Source organism: Aphelocoma coerulescens, chromosome 1 (genome assembly GCF_041296385.1).
Source record: "Aphelocoma coerulescens isolate FSJ_1873_10779 chromosome 1, UR_Acoe_1.0, whole genome shotgun sequence".
Classification (NCBI taxonomy): Eukaryota; Metazoa; Chordata; class Aves; order Passeriformes; family Corvidae; genus Aphelocoma; species Aphelocoma coerulescens.
In genome coordinates, this window is record NC_091013.1 from 115,414,203 (window position 1) to 115,429,319 (window position 15,117).

General features: G+C 47.3%; 1 protein-coding gene across 1 annotated transcript; it reads right to left on the minus strand.

Annotated features, from left to right (window-relative positions):
* Positions 1-2,099: 2,099 nt before the first annotated feature.
* On the minus strand, positions 2,100-12,987 carry LOC138116054 (uncharacterized). Its single transcript, XM_069025196.1, has 6 exons — positions 12,927-12,987; positions 11,814-12,092; positions 10,133-10,381; positions 6,821-6,955; positions 6,091-6,210; positions 2,100-4,659 (listed from the first exon to the last, which is right to left on the minus strand). Exons 1-6 carry the CDS (start codon positions 12,985-12,987, stop codon positions 4,499-4,501), a joined length of 1,005 nt encoding a protein of 334 aa, XP_068881297.1. The 3' UTR covers positions 2,100-4,498.
* Positions 12,988-15,117: the final 2,130 nt, after the last annotated feature.

Consider the following 15,117-nt stretch of genomic DNA (forward strand, 5'->3'; position numbering starts at 1 on the left):
ACCCAAACCTTTCTATGATTCTATGATTTGCTTGCTGGAAAAGTACAAATATTTAGAAGGGCTTAGGGCCTTCTAGGTTCTCAGTAAAGGCTCCCCAGCTGTCTCCAGCCACATCCTCTGCCTGAGAGATGAGTAATGTAATCTTGCAGAAAGGAAATGCAACGTTTACTCAGAACAAAACCAATGCAGGACGCAGTGGTTGTCAAAGGTCCCAGGGTCCCCGCTAGCTGGTCATGGGCTTTCCCAGCCTGCTTTACACCAGAGGACAAGAGGGGAGCATTGTATGTGCTCAGGGTGGTGAAGTGTAGGCCGGGTTTGACTGCACCCAGGCATGGAGCAGAAGGAACAAGCAATATCCAAATACTAATCCAAGGTTCTGCAATGACACATCACGGAATTCTGCTTCCCCCTCAGGCAGAAATGGGTGACGCTGCCCTTCTCGCCCACTTCTGTTACCAGTTCTGTGTGTTTACCTACGGAAATCTCTCCTTCTCACCTGACAGTAATAATACCTACAGTTTGGATCTTACAGCACCACGAGAATTCACTGGTTCATTTTAAGGAAATGGTTTTAAATGTATCTATCTGTGACAGTGCCTGCTACAGCTGAGTCACACATGAACCTCTTTGCTTGTTTTGAAATGAAGTGCAATCATGACAGGTGACATGAGCTTACCATGTACACACCTAAAATCTAGAGCATTTTTTTCAACTACACAGAGATTTCTATCAGAAGTTCACACAACCACTGCTTGCACCTCTCTTCAGTACAAATGCTTCATTTGCTGTTGTAAGCTGACCATTATCAGCTTTGTCTATCTGCCCTCAGACTCACCAGCTTCTACTCCATTGTTTCTGTAGAGCTGAGGGTAACAGGGAGGGCTGGTCCTGCAGCTCCACACAAACTGCTGGCTCAGCTCCCATGCTGGGCTCTGAGGGGCACCCCAAGGGCTACATACACAACCCTTGGGACATCAGGCAGAGCAGCCTGTGGTAGAGGTTGAAAAACAGAGCACTGTTTCATTACTGGGATGTGGGAGTTTTTCTGACAGGAGAGTTTTGTAGGGATGAGTTCATCCTGAATGCTAAAAGAAATCTACAGGGATCATTCCCCTTTCTCTGCTCACCATTCTACAACACATTTCTTGCTTGCTTTTGCTTTCACTTTGATCTTAAGTCAATTCAGTTCATTCTCTGCTCTCCTTTTATGTTCATAAACTAAATGAATTACATGATGAAAAGATTACATATTGCTTTTCATGTCAGTTGTTGCTTAGCACATGCCACAAGCAAACTCCTCTCTTCCCACCATGAAGGATTGGCGTGGATACAAATCTAAACCTCCATTCTGTATAATGTTATAAACCACTGGTGGGTGGATATCACATCCCAAAACATCCACATTTCCCACAGAGCAGAGCTCCCCTTGTCCTGCCAGCACTTGATTAGAGGAGTGGAAGCTGCACTACTCCCAGCCTTTCCCAGTCATGACCAGTGGCCGGAGAGGACAATGACTGGCAGTTCCCATTACCTGGAAAGCACCAGCTCCCCGGAGGAGGCCAGAGGCACCCTGACACCAAAGACTCTCTCAGTAACCCAGAGAGGGCAGGGCTGGCATGGCACAGCCTCACTAAAACCACCAGAAGCCCCACGGAGGCAGCCCAGGCACGTCTGATTCTGGTCAGATTCCTGGTAGCACCATGCACATCCTTACCCCGTTCCTCTATAAGACCCAGGCCAGGAAGCGTCCCTGCTGTTTCCTGGGAGATGCAGCACCACAGGCTGGAAAACACCTGCAAATTCAGGCAGATGGCTCCTCGGAGTGCTGGATTCACAGGCTGCAGGATGGGATCACCCATGCCCAGGGACAAGTTATATGCCACTCCCCTACAGCCTCTCCAGGGCTGACTTCAGATGAATGTCCTCATGATCTCTGTGCCCTTGACCACCCACATCAGCTCTAGCCAGCAGTAACTTGTTATCACCTTTCTTTTATTTGTCTGTGCATAAATTTGAAAACAAGCCTGTACTTCCTGTAAAAACCAGAAAGAGACAATTATTAAATAATAAAACTTAAACATTTCTGAAACAAGGTAGAAAACAGATCTTTTTATTTGGAATAAAATGAATCACAGGGAAAAAGGAAAAAGAAAAAACAACACCAAAAAAGAACGATAGCTGGGCATGAACACAGAGTTAAAGGAAGAGCACAGGCTGCATCACTTCTCTCCTGACCTCACAGTAACAGAAACTTTTGCCCCACTGTTGAATGGCACTTTCAGCAGTGAAGGCAAGAAAATCAGCCATGGTTAAATCTGTCTCACAAAGACCTCTCAAATCTCAGACTCCCATCTCAACGGGAAAAATCCTTCCAGGACTGGGATTACAACAATCGTGGTGTTCACTGCTGCTGGGCACCCTCAGCCCTCCCAGGGCTGACAGCAGGAAGGCAGCACTGGGACAAGCTGGAGCCGGGATGCACCAGCCCAGCAGGACAAGGCTGGCCAGCTCTCTCACGCTCAGCACTGAAACACTGCCACCTTCCCCAGTGCAGCTCAGAGCACTGTTCAGCCTTTGGAGCATGTGCTGGAGTCGACTGTCCCCTCCTGCCCCTGCCAGAAAGTGCAAAAGTGAAGCAAAGCTGACTGTCCCCCTTTTGGTGACACTGGCCCGGTGACACAGTTCACCCAGCGTCGTTGCTTCTGTGCTGCCACCCCGAGAGCTCTGTGTCACACTCTTGTCATTCAACTCACAGCCTCTGAGGAATGTTTATACTGAAAGGAGTTAGAACAGCACCGTAAGGGAAAGAATTATCACCTCCCTCTCACCGTGGAAAATCTGATTCCTACGGCAGCCTTTAAGAGCAGAGGCAGGCTGAATCACCACCAACACAGCACGGGACAAGGAAACAACGAGAACAATCACCTATGGCTGGGTGTCACTGATGCAGAACCTTGACAAGTACACAGAGATGAAGGACTCCCAGGTAAGCGTGCAGCCTTCCCGCCAGCTCCCTTGCCTGGGAGAGAAGCCTTGGGTTTAGTTCGGATTCTGCTGGGGTGCTCGCAGACCTCCTTGGATGGCATTCATCAGGCATGTCTTAAATCCATTTCCAAGGGATTCACAATGTCAGCACAATATAAAATAGGGACGAAATGGCAAGGGAGGAGAGGAATGCAGTACATACCTTCCCGTCCTTTTTGGTCCCAATCTGTACCATCTCTGCTTTTACTCTACCATGCCTTTCTAGCCCAGCACGCTAATTTAACACCAACAACCAATTTAACACCTCACCCTGACTGCTAAAATTGTCTTATACAGTAAATACCTTGCTCTGGCAGCACATCCTGCAGCACTCCCTGCAGCCCCTGGCAGCTTTGCTGGGACCCAGCTACCTGCTGCATGAGAGAGTCCCTGCCCTCTCCTCACCACATCCTTCTTCCCTGCAGGTCTACCCCCTGCTCCACAGGCACTCCTCCCCTGAGCAGAACAGCACATGCGTAGCAGCAAGACTTACCCAAGAGATTCTATAAATTGCTGCTGTCTGTGCAAATAGCACAGTGCCGAACAAGCCCACATGCACAGGCGGATGGCCAGCTTCACCAGCTTGCAGTAGCTAAACTGTTACACTAAAGGCACTAATGCTTGCACTGATAAACAACCTCAGCATTAAATCAAGGTTTCTGCCAAAATTGCAGCCCCAAGCCCCAGGCCCCCTCCTGCTGCAGGCAAGCAAGCGAGTGCCTGCGCTGGCTTAGCTCAGGGGCAGCCCAAGCAATTGGGTTCTGGTGAAAGGTCACCTGTACCCTCTGTCATTCGGGGCACCAAGAGGTGAGCGAAGCCAGAATTACCCCAGGTCTACACACAGCATCTACAAGTCAAATTTCAAGCCCCCACCACTGCTCCTGCTCCAGGCAGCAAGAGGTGAGGGCCAAATCACAGGGTCTGGAGCTCAGAGGAGTGACTCAGAGAAGCACCGGGCACAGCAGATACCGAGCTGAGACCTCCTTTGAGCTTCCTTGGCAGGGCCTGCGAAAAGATGCCCTGAAGTCTCCCGAGAAGAGGCTTTCTCAGGAAATCTCTGGCAGGTCCTTGGTTTCTGCCTTGGAACTGGCAGGCCACCTCAACCTGCCTGTAGTGCCTGCCCCTGGCTGGCAAAGACACGGCAAGGCATGGGGTGGGCAGGGAGCAGGAGGAGCCGCCTGTCTCATTCCAGGCTGTCCCTTGGGGCTCCTTAGTTTAGCTGCAGCTCTGTTATCAGGCAAAGCATCAAAGAGCTGCCCGGTTTTATTTGTTAGTGAACCTGTCAGGCCACAGCAGTGCAGCCTTGCAGCCACATGTGTGCTTTTCTCTATATTTTCTTTTTTCTTTTTAGATGAGGTTAGAAGGTCTGACACCTGACATCTTTTCCCTGCTAACATTTTCCAGACACAGTGAGACTATGGGATGCAAAGGACAAGTGTCACAGGCTTCAGGGTGGAACAGCAAGCACGTCAGATCAGTCATCAGTTGGATCCGGGAAACAGTCTGAGGCATCTTCCTGGCTTTCCATATCAACTATGACCTCAGGATCCGGCATTTCCTCAGCTTCTATCTGCACTGGTAAGTTTTCTTCTGCCAGTGGCTGGGGCTCAACACCTTGACCAATCTGGGCAGCGTCTGGAAAAGGGAGAAATGGTTCATGAGTGCCCACGCTATGGCTCACCCTCATGGAAATTCTTCCCCTGGTCCCTAATGCTGCAGGGTGCCTGATCCACTCAGTCCTCTCACCAGGCATCTGCAAGTCAAATTTCAATGTTCTTTGTAACTAATCATTTACTGAGCTATCCATCATGCCTTAAGGCACTTTGGTATTGAAGCTGTCTGGCCTCTTAATACCAAAGTACTTTAGTACTGCTAGTACCAAACCTTTAGTACCAAAATGTTAAAGCCAAATTTATTCTCTTACATCTGAATAATTAAAGCTGGCTAAGAACATACATTTAGTATGTTCTCACCTACCTTCCACACGTACCTCTGCTTTTTACTTAATTGTAAAAAATTTACATATGGGCTGCTTTTTTACTCAAACTTCTAATGTGTGAATTTTTCATTAAAAGCTCTACACTTGAAGTATATTAATATTAAACAATGACCTGAAAGACTTTTTTTTCCCCTCTTTCTTGCTTTATCTTCATGAGTAGCATTTAATATTTTAAAAGCAGAGCAAAGAGCATCCAAGGTTACACACAGAGCACAGCCAAGCTACAGGAGGCTGTGCACGGTACAGTGAAGGACACCAGAAATGGAGACAGCAGTGCTGAGACCAGGCTATGACCTCTGTAACGCTGCTCCAGTTCATGACATCTCTGCTAAACCTACTTCAGCTGATGATGGTGCATTGCTAGGCAAGGCGTTGCCAGCATTTGTACTTGGGAAACAAAACTGAGGGAAAGATAATGCAAAAAATGGAGTATTAATATCAAGCACTTACAGAACAGGAGATATCTGAAGGGTTTTTATCACTGCACTCTCTTGACCATATTGTGCTAAAGCTGTTTAGGGGGTTTATGCTCGATTTCTTTGAAGAATTTAAAATGTGACCATATTCCCACTTCAGCCTCAGTTTAAGAAAATACACAAGCCTCTGGCTTTGATGAGATTTAGCTGTGTTTAGAGCTCAGCATATTGGTTCATGCTGTCCTGAAGATGACTGCTTACAAAAACAACGCCGATTTTTATAAAACGTTACTGATGAGAAGGGAGAGGGGTGAGAAAATTGCAGGAAAACTGCTTGGGGGAGTTTGGGGGGGGTTGTTGGTTTTGAGGGATGGGTTTTAGCACAGGAGATACTGGAACAGGCAGTCTGCAGCCTGCTGGCAGGACCCTCTGTAGGATGCTCGTGGGATGGCTGCCGCTACCTCTCATGGCATGAGTAAGGTACTGAAAAATGCCCTGCTGCAGCTCCTGGACAAGCCACAGCACCTTCCCTGTGCTGGCATGTCCCAGGCCCCTCTCTACTGTCACCTCCATCCCCACCAGCCGCACACAAACACTGTGTCCCTCCTAAATAAGGTATCTGTCTGACTTCACACCAGTCACTGGACTCACCAGGCTTCGGAGGATGGTCACTTTGGGCAGCTTGAGCCTCGACACGGTCTCCATTGGGGGGACTCTTCATGCCTTCGCTGGACACCACTGACATTGTTAATCCGTCATCCTTCTCCTCCTCTGTAAAACCAAAGCCAGAGACTTGAAGGAAGAGGCCTCCCACGCCCCCAGCCTGGGCAGGTCTGCTGTGAGGCCAGACCCCCAACACGTGTCTGCGTCCCCTCCTCACGTGGCGCTGGCTCCGCTCCCAGAGCGGACAGATGCCGAGAATGGAGGGCCACTGCCAACCTGACAGAGACCAGCCTGGCCATGCTGGCAGGATCACAGCTTGAGGTGGCACGGGCAGATTGCACTCAGGGACTGGTGCTGACTGCCATCAGGAACCTTCAGGTCATTTCGGGATCACACCTGAATGAGGTTCAATGTTACTGCCCATAGGAAAAGTTTTGTTGTGGGTTTTTTTCTGGCCAGGAGCACATGGTGACAAGTATGAGGTGAATAAAGGAAAAGTGGGGTTTTAATTCAAGACCCTGCTAGCCGTAAGAGCTGCCTATCTGCAAGCAGACTTCTGCTCCAGCAGGTCAAGGGAGGACAGGCTGGAGGACAGGCTGGAGGATGAGCAGCCACCCAGCTGACCCCAGTTTACTCTAAAGCCATGTCAACCCCAGCCTGCACAAACACAGTCCTCTCCAATACTCATCCCCAGGGGGTCACAGCATTCCCCACTCACCTGAAGGCACTGGGATGAACTTGTGTCTCCTCTTCATGCAGCAACATATGGCTGCAGGCAAAGCCACCAGCAGGATAAGCACACCCGCTGCACACCCTGCCAGGATGTAAATGAACCCCGGGTACCGCAGCAGGTCTGCGAGAAGGACACAGCATTGTTAGGTACCGTGGTGGACAAGCTCCTTTCTCCCAGTGCGAGAAACCCTGCGGCCAGATTAGAGCATGTGGACGTCACTGTTGCTTTGGTTTGGACCAGGGGAGCTGATACTGTGAGTGGTGGCACTTTGTGATTTATATCACTTTGTTTAATTATAGCATGGAATTTTTCATTAGGAGAAGAGGCCTGTGTGCCTAAGCTGTGCGCATTCGCTTCTGCCTGCTCTGACCGCTGGCATCTACAGTAATTTGTAAGTTTCAATCAAATTTAGCAGGGAGGATGGTGGTTTGAAAGATACTACATTTCAACAAGTTGTATGAAAACGGGCAGCTGAGGAGGGAGACCTAAGGAAGCTGAAGGAAAAGCTGCAGTCTATCCTCAGAGCTGGTATCAGAGACTCCGCTTAGGACAGTCACATAATGAGTGCACCAACCCCAGAGCAAGTCCCATCAGAGCCTGCACTGCCTCAGGCACCAAAGACTGGCCACTCGAGCCAGAGCTGTAGGAAAAAAATCCTTCCCCGACTCCGCTGCTGCCCAGGGAAGGATTCCGCTCTGTTCCCCTGCCCAGCCGGGAGTGTGCGGAACACGCAGCAGGAGTGAGGGCTGCAGATGGCTGAGCAGAAGGGCAGCTCTAGTCAGTGGTAATTATTACCCAGCTCAGCAGCCCTTGCTCAGGGTTGCTCTGACGGGGCAGACCCGCACGTTCGCTGCCGCTGAGCAGGCAGCTGGTAGAGGGCATCACAGACATGCACAAGGGAGACCCATCCAGGCTTGCTCCTTCACTGAGACAATTTGCTCCAACCTGGGGTAGCCACTAGGAAAACTCTCCTTCCCATATGCAAAAAACCCCATGCAGCTCCACTTTAACGAGAATATAAATTCCTTAAAACTCCTTAGGTAAGCCTGTGCCATCCCTTTCTGAATAATTTAACTCCTTTTCAGCAGCACACACGCCTGCACAGCACAGCACTGCACTGCAGCAACCAACAGGCTCATTTGGAGCTTATTTTCAAGCTCTCAAAAGCACTAATTGCTCCATGTCTCCAGAGACTAGGAAGAATTTTAAATGTTCCAGGATATACTACACACCATCATACTCCACCTACTCACCAGGACGGTAAAAACAGCTGCACACAGGTGCTCCTGGTATTTCCAGAGTGCTTGTTCCAGTCTTTTTAAGAAGATTACCAAGTTCCAAAAAATCCATATTCAAAATTAAAAATTTTCAGCAACTCTGAAATAATTTACCGAATGATTTTAGTTGATTTTAGTAAGCGTAGAGAATGTTGTCAAAAGTATAAATATAAGTGGGAAATTTTTTCCTGAATCTGTTTCCTAAAAATTTGCTGCTTGTTAATAAGGTCTTTTTGAGATAAAATACTGTGTTAAAAATAAGCAATGAACAAGTGATTAATCAATAGAAGTCTTTTATATATGTTGACTTCTTAACTTCTGAATCCTGTGTGTTCAGAGCCCTTTGTTGCCTGGGAAGTTTATGGCATTTCTGCCAAATTGCTTTTTGGTAACAATTATTCAAAATTCATTTCATCAGCCAACACGTTGCCCAAATGGACATTTTTTTCATCGATCTTATACCTACAGCGGAAAAACTAAATTCAGCCCTTTGCCTGGAGCAAATAATAACCCACAAAAATAATTAGTTAGCCTCCAATTAAATTAAATGAACCCATTTCCCTCTTCAATTCCTTTTACTGGTATTCAGAATTGCTTTAATTCACTTTTTACAAATGTGGTTGCATTTGGTGACTAAAAAGTGGAATCGCTGCCGCTTGCCTTCCAAATATGCATCCATGTGCATGTCCATCCCAACAGAGCTATCACTAAATTCCCTCGTGAGCTTTCCAAGAGGAAACAGGGACTGGGCAGCCACCCAGGATCAACCATGGAATCTGTCAGCACTTGTGTGATTTATCACAGGGCTTGACTGAACAGCTCATGGATGTTCACATCCTCGCTCTGCAGTGCCTCAGCCAGCTTGGGTCTGACTACACTGAACAGCCTCCAACCAATTTAACTGGGCAAAATTCAGATCACTGCTCCTCTGCCACAAATGCCCAATTTGCACAGATTGGCCAGTGGTGCCAACAGGACCAGGCACGGACAGCCCACAGCATTTCTGCTGAATGCCTCCACACAGGACACAGGGTTTAGGTCAGGAAGTTTGCTTTCACACCAACTGCATGCCAGCCACAGAAAAACAGACAGTATCTGCCATGGAGCTGGAGCATTTCTAAAATGCTAGAGCACAGTTTCTTTAGTGGAAAAGATGATTAAATTAATTACAGCTAAATTTGTCAAAAACCTTATGGTTAAGTTATGTCTGTAGCTTTGATGTAGCTTTGATAACCATCTTTGCTGCCAGAGAGTAGAACAACCTTCACTACTGGAGGTGCAAATCAAATTATATCCGAGGATACAGATTTTCTGTCTCATTAAACTCTGGCCTCATTCAAGCAGAATACTCAGCATTTATGAATAGTTTGCAAATGGATAAAGTCCCAGCCTTCTCGCAGAGTTACATGTCTGAGCAAGAATAAGGAGGGGAAGAAACTCCTACATTCCATCAGTAAATGACTTGTGTCTTTACCCACTCCTGATGGTATGGGGCTGATGGAGAGACATTTGTATGGATCAGTAAATCTTTCATGCTTCAGGCCTACATAAGGGGAGAAGAGACAAGTCAAAACACCTCAACTGAGTCCAGCAGCAACAGGGCTGAACTAGGGGAAGGGTTTTTATGGGGATGCACAGAAATTGCAAAGCATCTGGGTCATGGATGCTTTTCAGAGTAGGAAACAGCCTGTGTTTCTAAAGCAGCATAGAGGATTGGTGCACAGAAGGGTGCAAATCTCCATCACCAAAAAGTGGGAAAAGAGACAGATGGAGATCCATCCTTGCTGCAGAGCTGGGTAAAAAAACTTCCTCAACAAACTTATTCCATCTGTGGTTGCAGGGATGTCAGTCCAAGGCACAAGAGGGAGAAGGAAACCAAGGGGTCAGTTTCTAAAGGCAGGATTTGGTAAATATAGAAGGCAGATGCCAGAGAAGAGTTTGGTATTTTGAGTAAACCAACAACTCGGTTTGCTGCTGCAAGAGACCAAAAGAAAGATTTTCTGGAGACGCTGTTACTCACCGTAGCTGCAAGACAGTGTAATGGGCCTGGTCCTTGTGACATGGCTCCCCTTCAAAACTTCACATACAAACTTCCCAGGCTCAGTTTTGTCCAGGTGAACCATTTTCCCAGCATTCTTAATGCAAGCCCCCTCGGCATTCAGGTGGGTGCCATTCAGCAGCCACCGAAAGACCATGTTCTCGTTGCTGGCCACGTTGCAGGACAACTCTGCAGTCCCATCAGGAAAGCACTGGATACCAATGGTCAGCTCTGGTCATAGACAGCATGGGGCAATAGGAACAGGGAGGAAAGAGAGAGGTGAGGAGAAGAGTCAGCAGTGAACATGAGTTGGACAGAAGCATCCCTTACCAGCAGTCTCAGTACCACCACATTTACTGTATAAAGGGAGCAGAAAAACAAGTAACCAGATTCTTGAGTGCCTGCACTCTGCCCTGAAATGCTTACCACTGCCCACCCTGCTAGTGACTCTTGGTCCCTGTGGGGGACCAAAATGTGGCATCTCTTCGTTTTCCTTACTGACACTGAAAAAACCAAAAAATAAAAGTCCCTGGTCTGAGGGGATGGTAGAAACATCCAAATTATTTGCCAGCCAGAGCCCTCCTCTGTAATCAGCAGATAACAGAGTCTCAGCCCTCTCCTCCACCAGAGGTTTGTACTTTTGCTGTCCCTCTGCCCCTTCTCCCATTTTAGAGAGGAACTGGTGCAAACCATGGCCAACATGGGTACGAACACAAGACACCTGCAGTTAGATGGGGTACCCAGACTAGGACATTTTAGAATTAATTAATGGATCATTGCTCTTTCTACATTTCCCTGAACTTCTCTCTTTCAGTCTTCTACAATAGCAAAGCTATTTCCTACATTTGCCAGTACAAACTAGATAGAGAACTGGTATGGTTTTATGACAGCAGGAGTAACACTGAGAACATCCATCCATGGAAATAACTTTCCTCAGAAATCACTTTCTTATTCTACGACATCATCATCAGTTAAAATTCCCTGCCTCCAGGAATATATTTGCTGTGGAAGTTTTTCCCTGGCTTGGGGTGGCAACAGAACAGAAGGAGGAGGCAAAAGTTCCCAAAGCAAATCCACTGAAATGGAGGTAAAACCCAGGACACTTCTGCAGTCTTTGGCTACTTCCAGTCTAAGCCCCTGTTCTTCATACCAAGGAGTCACATCTTTGACCTACTGTGCACAGCAGTTCCGCCTGTTTGCACCCAAAAGGCGTAAGGGATCATTTGTCTTCACTGAGACCAGTTTGCTCAGACATTTTCATTACAGTTTCGTACACTTCAATTTATCTTAGAAGCCTGTGTAACTGAAAGCCCTGCAAAAGGAACGGTGATGATGAGGACCAGAGCAATGCTCTCTGTCTGCCCAGAGCACTATTCAGCAGGAGGACAAACCCTCCTAAGCCTTCTCCATATTAACCCAAGCAATGAGCTGGATCCTGTACCGAAGTGACTTTGTTTCTGTCTTTGCTGCCTGCAGATGGATGAGCGGGCACACCAAAGGGAGCAGGAATTCTGAGGCCATAGGGGACAGGAGGGAGACTGGCATCATTCCCAGAGGCACCTATAGCCCCTGCAAGCTCAAACAGTTTCTTAGGAAAAATATCAAGGCATCCTTCCAACCAAGCTCACAAGTTCAAAAGCTTTTTGTTGCTAAGGCCACTTACCAAATACTTCCAGTGCAAAATTTCTGGTGTTGTTCTGAAAAACAAATTCGTATTTTCCTTCATCTTCTTTCTCCACATTCCTAAGCACTAGGGAGCCGTTCTCCAAGTTCAGGCATCTAGTGGCAGAAGTGCCACACTTGGCCAACAAAGTATCACTTAGGACATTTGTAACACATTTCTCATCCTCCTTGCTCATGCTGGAGAAGTTCTGCAGGCTTTGGATTCCCAAAGAAAAGACTGCTGAGTCGCCGCTGACCGCAGTGGTCCGGATGGCAGAGCCTGAAAGGAGAGCAAGCTTGTGTCCATCCATCCCCTCTCAGCTGCCTCCAGGAAGGCAAATGCCCAGGTGAGACATAAGAGGGACAGACCCAGCCCTCGTGACAGGTTGGATCCTCAGTGATTGAAAATCAGAGGAGTGGGATGCCTTCAATAAGGTCCAACTTCCCCCACCTCAATAGCACAGGAACAGTGTGCACGCCATGCACACAGGGACACAAAAGGCTGAACAGCTGGTCTTTTCTCCCCATAAATTTAAGATGACCATCTACCACTCTACCAGCCCCTGTCAGAGATGAGAGATTGTGCAGAAAAAGGTCCTCAGGGCATCAATGCCATGGACCTGTTACAGAGGGTAGCAGAAACAACAGCTGCAGGTGCACAGCTGCTTTCACCCAAAGAGGAAGGTCGCAGTTTTAACTTGAACAGGTCTCACAGTACCCTTGCATGCCTTTAAGTTGTTGTGTGTAAATCAGAGATGGGTAAATGGCAGGGCGACAGCAGCTTGGGGACTAACCCAAGGTCGCACCGAGTGTAGGGAGCTGGACCACATTGCTCTCCAGCCAGCACTCTGCGTACAAGGACCTTACATTCCCCGCTGGAAAGCTTATGCAGATGCAGGACACTCAGAAAGTACAATATTGTTAGTTATCCTTCGTTTACTAGAAAAATAATCTGTCTTACTCTGGTCTGACTTCCCCTTTCATGCATTAGCAGCTACACTATTTGATGTCGTCCCAAATCTGGTAGCGTCCTTAAAAGATCTTGGAGCAAAATTAAGGTGTCTGCTCATCTAGGCAAATCTGTGCCAACCCCATAAAGAAAAATCCTACTTACCTGGAGTAACAGTTATTATCATCAGCAAGCAGAGCAGAGTAAAAGGAGAGCTGGAATCCATTTTAAAGAGCTCCGTGCATCATATGCTGAGGAGACGATCTGGCTACTGAGCTGGGTGAATATAGTGTTCGGGAAATGATGTCAGAAGCAAGAGTGGAAAAAAAAGAAAAGAAACTCCATAGTGGACAGATTGAATGATGTTTCAAAATAGACCTGCGAGGTTTTGGGTGACTGAACTCAGGCTGAGCCAATGCAAGCCACAATGTGCTCTGCAAAGTCCCGCAGCTCAAAGGTAGCTGTGAGAGTGGGAACAGGGCTGAGAGGTGAGGGGAGGCAAAAATATCTCCTGGTCAGCTCACCTCATTTTGGAAGATGCTAACGCCAAGAGCGGGCAAAGGAGAAGTACCTATTTCTTTCATCCTTTTCTAGTTTGAAGTACAGCATCCCCACCCAGGGAGGAGAAATCAGTCCAATCAGATAAAGCACTGCACATGAAAAGCAGCTGATTTTCTGAAATACTGGAGACGATCGCTCCTTGACATCTCACCAGCAGGAAGGAGGTGTGGGACAAGGCACTCCTTCTGTTCCCAAAGGCTGTGTTGCCAATGTGAACTTTGCCAGGCTCCTTTAGTGACTGAGTGATACCTGCCATGCAGGAAAGGCTCATACAGCCACCCAGGCAAAGAGTAAAACTTATGGGAAATTAATTTACATTGCAAAACTAAACTGAATGTAGCCTGAAAGCCACCCCAGCTCTGTTTGGAGTGCAAATCTCAGAGATGAGACTGAAAAGCCAATCCTGAAGAAACACTGTGAACCAGTTATCTGGAGGGGCCCATAAGGCAGATACTTTGCACTTTTTGAGATGGCTTAAAGCACACTGGGTGTTGGCACTGTGCCGAGGTGGGTTGCACAAACAACACAGCAGGAATTGTCTCGCTCACTGGAGGAAGTAAACTGCTATAGCATTACAGCCAACATCTGGATGATTTCAGATGCTTAGCAGGTGTGCTGGGGAATAGCTACAACAGCTGGGTTCAGGGTGCAGCTGGGTACCTTACCCTTTTGTTTCTCTGGACACAGACATAGGCACAGTCCCTTAAGGAAGCTCCATGCAGTGGATTCACGTGTACACACACACTTCTGACAAGTGGGTAAAACCCTTGCCTGCACCATTTTTCAACCAATCTGGCTATGCTTGATAAATTCCACATTTCAGCCACTGGTTTGGCCACTCTGACTTATTATTAATGACAATTACATCTCACCTCCTGCTCCAAGTGTCCCAAATTTACAAGTTTGGTTCAAGGCTATCACAGCAATATGCTGTCTTTATCATATGTGCATAGGACAGGCCTAAATTGATCTGAGACAGAAATAGACTTCTCTGAGAAAAGCAGTGAAGTGAGTCTTCAGACACAGCAGTGCAGAGGAAGGGAGAGAGAAAAAAGTATTTACAGTAAGAAACACTTTCATTTCCTTCTGTGCTGCTGAAATAACATGAAGAAAATCTCTCTCAAATGCCACTGCAAGACTGGGGCTAACCATCTGCCTCAGATGTGCACATTCAACTTCATTTCACCTTCATGCTTGAAAGGCAAGCTGGTGGAGCTTAGGCTTGCAGTGCTGTGGTGGAGACACAAGACAGAACAGACAGCATGTGCAGGCTCACTTCACAACAGCACCCCAAAATGTCCAGAATCTCAGAAAAACAAGAAGCAAAATGGGTCTGCATAAAGACTAATCCAGCAAAAGTTCACCTTCTCTTCCAGCCAATGAGACCAGAGCCCTTTTACACATTTGCAGTAAAAGCCAAGAAAAATATGGCCCTTCTGCTGCCGCTCTGCTGTTACAGAAGTGACTCTGCACGACTGTGACATTGCAGTGTCCTGTATTTCGTCTGCCTCTCAGTGACTCCAGGGCAAATGAGTACATTTATGAGTTCAATATTCCCAACTGCAAGTGCCCCATACATCATGCAGTATATGAAGTCCCATTAGGCTTCTTCTGTCCCTCACATCCTCACGAGCTAAAAAAAGCCCCAAAAGGAATCACAGCCAGGATAAAGATCACAGCACACACACAATCTGTGTTGTCATCAATCAGCAGCCTCTTTTAAGAGCAACACTCTCAAATTTCACATATAATGAAACTATTAGATGAGATCAGGCATTCATTTCTAGCATTGGCT